We start from the raw sequence: 6,000 nt of genomic DNA on the forward strand, positions 1-6,000 counted from the left end.
GTGACTCTTTCCCACTTGACGCAGGGTGAAGTCCTGGGCATCACTAGGTTTGGCCTGGCCAAGATGAAGGAGAGTGTGCTGATGCTGGCCTCCTTTGAGAAGACAGCTGACCATCTCTTTGACGCTGCCTACTTCGGGCAGAAGGACTCCGTGTGCGGTAGGTTTGATGTTTCTATGAACAGCATCAAAGGCCTTTACTATTTACGACTTAGACCATGTCTAGGCTTCTAAGGGAATGAAAGAAACTGAGTGGCAGAGCATTTATTTTTTCAAGAATAATGTCATAGATCATGAATTGGAACTGCTGGATCTTTTATCTCCAAAGCCTGACTGTAGCATCCTGCATCCCCATTTACATTTGTTGGATGACTTCCCTCTGTCAGCACAGATGGTTTTTGGTCCAAGAAGAAAAGAGCAACCCTGAGCATGTAAGAATTTTTCTAGCCCTTGACTTTGTAGTTAGCCACACTTCTCCTGACCCCTGTGTATGACACCAGGGCTGACAGGAGAGGGTACTGGCTGGGCACTGGGCAGAGCAGAGTGTCCTGCTGTCCTTGGGAGGTAGCCATCGATGCCTGCTCAGCCCCTGTGCCAGGCATCATATGTGCTAAGTATGTCAACCCACTGTTGGGGTGTGGATATTAAGCCCTTTGACAAGTCAGAAGACCCAGGTGACCTAGCTTGCTGTCGAGTCTACCAGCAGAGCTTTGCTCTGCACCATGCCTCATCCCCACCACTCAACAAAGCATGGCTCTGATGGGGCTGTACTGGCCTGCGGGAGAGGGAGCATGAGGGGAATTCTCCCCAGTGTCTGGCTTCCCTGCGTCTTCCATGAGACCACCACTGACTGCTGAGCTTTGCTCGAGCCTTTCTGATTCCACAGGAAGACCCTGCAGGCCTGCGGTGGGAGCTGGTGAGGGGCTGGAGTTCGGGAGGGTCAGCAGCCTGCCCCAGGGCACACGCTAATCAGGCCCACAGAGATTCCAAGTCTGGCTGCCGTTTCCAGGCCAGAGCTCTGCTTCCCAGTAGCCCTTTGCTGTCTCACCTGCTGCTCTTGTATAGATTGGCATCATTAGAGTGTATACCTATTTTTTGCCTCTAAGATTAACTTTCTCCTTTCAAAAGGGACATGGATTGGAGATGGAAGGAAAGAAATATTACATAATTCTTTAAGATAAAGAAGGATGAGAGCCGGGCATGGTGTTGCTGTCGTCCCAGCTACTCAGGAGGCTGAGGCAGGACAATCACTTGAGCCCAGGAGTTTGAGGCCAGCCTGGGCCACATAATGAGACCTCATGTCTATTTAAATATTTTTAAAAAACAAGCGTGGGCCAGGCATGGTGGCTCACGCCTGTAATCCCAACACTTTGGGAGGCCGAGGCGGGTGGATCACGAGGTCAGGAGTTTGAGACCAGCCTGGCCGAGATGGTGAAACCCCATCTCTACTAAAAAATACAAAAATTAGCCGGGCACAGGGGCAGGCGCCTGTAATCCCAGCTACTCGGGAGGCTGAGGCAGGAGAATCTCTTGAACCCAGGAGGCAGAGGTTGCAATAAGCCGAGATCGCACCACGGCACTTTTAGCCTGAGTGACAGAACAGGACTCCGTCTCAAAAAAAAAAAAAAAAAACGAGCATGAAGGGAAAGAAAAAGGAGCAGCAGTTAGAGTGGGGCAAGAGGGAGGTACAGGGAAGACTGGAAGAAGGCCCAGGGCCAGGAGAAGAACGAGTCTGCCTGACAACAGGGCTGAGACCCAGCACTCAAGCCTGACACCTGGAAACCGGACCTTTGCTGCAGCCACGACCTCTCTCCACCGCCAACCTCCTCGACTGCCTGGCTGCCACCCCACCCGCAATTTGAAGTTTCCCCTCCTCCTGGTCTTTCAGCACATTGTAACCCCGTGTTCGCCCTCATTGCATGTTGGTCTTTAGTTGTTTGCCTGTCTGGTTCCTTGTTAGCACAAAGTCTAGAAGACAGTAGCCATGTGCTTGCTCGTCGTAGACTCAAGGCTTATGCCAGGTTGACATGGGTTTGGAGAAAGAATCTGCACCACCCCCTTGCTCCTGTAACTCTATAGGTGCCCTGCCTTCCGGGTGTTTCTCATCAGGGCTGTAGATCATCAAGGCTCAGATGCTCTTAAGCCTGGCCTGGCCCCTTCCCCTGAGCACAGCTAACAGCTGCCTGCCGCAGTTTCCGAGGGGATTGTATTCTGCTCACTACTGTCCCAGTTGTTTGCTTTTCTTGTAGGCTCTAAGCTAAGGAAGCACTGGGTGGCAAACTTAGAGTTTCCTGAGCATCCTTTCGTATTCTTGCTAAGCTGTATTCTCAAAGGCACGGCCCTCCCAGGGTGCCTTTGGCTCAGGTGGGAGAGGAGAACTGGTGGAGCTGACTCTCTCCAACAAACTCCTAGGCTGTGAGCAGGCACTGCCCTACCCTGAAAGCACATAATCCCCCCGGCCTGCACTCCACAGCCACCCTTCTTTTCTAGATTGGAAGGAAAGGGATTTTCCAGAGTTCAGCCAGTTGATGTGGAGTGGTGCTGGGACTCACATCCTAATTTTCTGACACTTAAGCCAATAGTCTGTCTTCCTGAAAATGTAGCTTGTGTTTAGAGGCTCTCTGATGTTCATTCTGGTTGGTTTCAGGGGTGTCTGAGTGTATCATCATGGGAATCCCAATGAACATTGGAACCGGGCTCTTCAAGCTGCTCCACAAGGCCGACAGAGACCCGAACCCCCCCAAGAGGCCCCTGATCTTCGACACAAATGAATTCCACATCCCCCTTGTCACATAGTCCAAGGAAAGAGGGGACCATGCCAGACCTTCACTCCTTGTCCTGTCTGCAGCTCATGTGAAGAGTTTTGTGCTCCCTGGGACGGGGGTCCTGAGGTCCCCACCTGTGCCAGCAATCAGAAAAGCCCCCTTGGCATCCCCAGGAGCGGCTCCTCCTCTGATAGGGCGCAGCTCACACCAGTGACCCTGACTGTGCCATACTGCTCGGGAGAGCTGAGGGTTTTTTTGTTTGCTTGCTTGAAACTCAATCTATGGACGGCCCCACAGCTCCTGCACACCCTGCCTACCTGGACTTAAGGCCCAGCCAGGTGTCATGGCCCATCCCAGCTCACTGCATACATCCATCGGCTCCCTGTGGTGTCTTCACACCTGACGGTGAGCCAGGCCTGAGCCCCACACAGGCCAGGGCACGTTCATGGATTTTCCATTCCTTGGTCTTGCTGGAATCTCTCAATGTGACATACTCATGTAAATATTGTTACTATTATTTATTTGTTCCAGTTGAGGGATTTGGAATTTTTGTTATTTTAGTTTTATTTTTGAAACCAAGCATCTATAGAAACCAAGAAAGCCAGCATGTAAGCGTCACTGGAAAAACTGGTTTAAGCAAATAGAGCCATCTGGGATTTGTAACTGAGCTGCAACTGTCATGAGGCCCAGGCAGCTCTGTAACATCTTCTGTAGATGCCCCTGGCTACCCTGTTTTCATCTACCTCAGACCCCTATCATGGGGCTCTACCCTGTGACAAGAGCCAAACCCATTCTCCATGGCCTATGGAAGCCTCACTGGAGTTTGGAGCCTGCTGCGATGGGGATGAGATGTTTTTTTTATAGAATTATACTTACATTCCTTGGATGATCTCTAGTTGATTTCTGAAGTTCTGAGTTGATGCTGTTAAGGTACCTGGGGTAGCCATTGGTTCTTGGATCTGTGTTAGAATGAGTGCTTTCCCTTCATACTGATGAGATTGTGGATTAGGAATTCTTGACCTAAGTGATTTTTGGCCAGTGGTTGGGTTTAACATTCTATTAAAATTTGTAGTTTGGGCTGGGTGCTGTGGCTCACACCTATAATCCCAGCACTTTGGGAGGCTGAGGAGGGTGGATCGCTTGAGCCCAGGAGTTTGAGAGCAGCCTGGGCAACATGACAAAACCCCGTCTCTACAAAGAATACAAAAATTAGCCAGGCATGGTGGCGCATGCCTGCAGTCCCTGCTACTGGGGAGGCTGAGGTGGAAGGTTCACTTGAGCCTGGGAGGTGAAGGTTGTAATGAGCCAAGATCGTGCCACTACACTCCAGCCTGGGCAACAAAGCAAGACCTTGTCTCAAAAAAAAAAAAAAAATAAGCTTAAAAAAATTAATTAATTCTTATAAAAAATTGTAGTTTGACTTTATGATTTCCCTGCATCTATAAGGTAGACCTATTAACTTCTCTTGGGGTATCAGTGACGTGAAAAAATGCCATTTTTCTTAATGTTTAACCCCCCTTTATCTTTCAGTTGAGCTAAAGCCTGGTTTAGGACAAAGGATTAAGTTTGTTAATGAACACTAATTCAGGGCTTCTACTTGAGACCCCATTGAGATCACTGCTTCTCATGTAACCCGGGAAGAGCCATAAAGGGGCACCCCCCACCCCAACTGCCTTCCTGGAAGCGTGCCTGGGAAGTAAGCTGTAGGCTTGATCTGAGCCAGGACCACTGGGATCCGTGCAAAGACCAGGGGAGGGTAGAATTGAATCATGGGAGGGAACTCCGACACCCGTTTTCTTCTGCGGGTGACACACACTTTAAATGGAAGAGAGGTTGTGGCTATAACTTGTGGCTGGGAATAATAAAGATGGCACCGCCAAGGAGCCTCATCTTGCTTGAGTGAGTACTCAGTTGGGTGCTGCAGAGTCTTGAGTCTGTGTGAGACGTGTGTGATTGTGATGGGTGCGGATCAGCATATAGCACTTGGGAACAAGGCAGACCTTGGAGCAGAATGGTTATGTGAAGGGTCACATCACCCATGGGAAATCATACGTCCTGGAGGTGCTGGTCCTCCTCCTGGAACTGCCAGCCTTGCTAGGACTGTCAACATCAACAGCATTGCCTGGTAAACCCTACGGTCTGTGCTCCCCACTGTGTCCCATGACTGGTATTAAAATTCTCCCTACTATGATCATCTGCCCTGCCCAGGCATTGGGCTTTATGCCAGCACAGAGCTCAAAGGCCAGGGAGCAGCACATCTTCAAGCATGAGAGCTCAATCAAAGGGTTACATTTGAGTCTCTGTACCTGCTTGGAAGAAATAAAAATATGCGTGAATTCCATCTCATCCATGAACAGTTACATATTCTTGACTAGCAGTCTGTCCAGTTCTTTGCCATTTTTATGTCTTTTTTACAAGGGAGATTAAAATAGCTCCTGACTCAGTTACAGCCCCCTGCTGTGTTCAGCACTTTAGGAGTGGGAGTGACATTCTGGACTCTTTCAGTATGTTTGTCAGTTAAACTATGGTGCCATGTTTCTATTTCAGGGTTTACCCATGTGTATTCACATTGATTCTTGTCTGATTGAACCTGGCATTGTATGTTTATTTTTCTTGATTTTTGCTATCTGTTGGACCTCTTTATTTTTCAACCACAACCCAAGGGAGGAAATATTTGCGTTACCTAAAACTATAGCAGAATAATCCTTGTGGGTTGTGAAAAAGGATGTTGGTCTTATATGGACTGTAACTCCTAGAATGAGAACCAGGAGCTCACCTCTCCGGGCGCTGGCAGTCAACAGTGAATGCCCCTGTTACCCCCACCCCTGTGACTTAGAAATGTAGGAAATAAAGTGCCCCCTGAGCTAATCCAGCCCCAGTAGGAGGCACTGAAAGGACTCAAGTCTAGAGTCTGGAAGCGCCACCTGGCCAGGATCAGGTGCATAGCTTAACTTTTCTTTTATTCATTCAACAAAGATTTAAGGCCTGCTACTTCCAAGGCACTGTTCTAGGCATTAGGGGTGCAGCAGTAAACACAACAGGTGAATTAGATGTTAATACATCTGGCCAGGCGCAGTGGCTCACGCCCGTAATTCCAGCACTTTGGGAGGCCAAGGCGAGCGGATCACCTGAGGTCAGGAGTTGGAGACCAGCCTGGCCAACGTGGTGAAACCCTGTCTCTACTAAAAATAGAAAAATTAGCCAGGTGTGGTGGCGTGTGCCTGTAATCCCAGCTACT

At 49.3% G+C, this 6,000-nt stretch overlaps 1 protein-coding gene across 1 annotated transcript in view; it reads left to right on the forward strand.

The window, feature by feature from the left end:
• The window catches only part of POLR3A (RNA polymerase III subunit A), a 53,018-nt gene extending 48,373 nt beyond the window's left edge, over window positions 1-4,645 (forward strand). The window contains exons 30-31 of the mRNA XM_015147180.3: window positions 25-157; window positions 2,645-4,645. Of these exons, the coding sequence (XP_015002666.1) occupies window positions 25-157; window positions 2,645-2,793 (282 nt within the window). The 3' untranslated portion in view covers window positions 2,794-4,645. The remainder of the gene's footprint in view (window positions 1-24; window positions 158-2,644) is intronic.
• The last annotated feature ends 1,355 nt before the right edge of the window (window positions 4,646-6,000 follow it).

This window comes from Macaca mulatta, chromosome 9 (genome assembly GCF_049350105.2).
Source record: "Macaca mulatta isolate MMU2019108-1 chromosome 9, T2T-MMU8v2.0, whole genome shotgun sequence".
Taxonomy (NCBI): Eukaryota; Metazoa; Chordata; class Mammalia; order Primates; family Cercopithecidae; genus Macaca; species Macaca mulatta.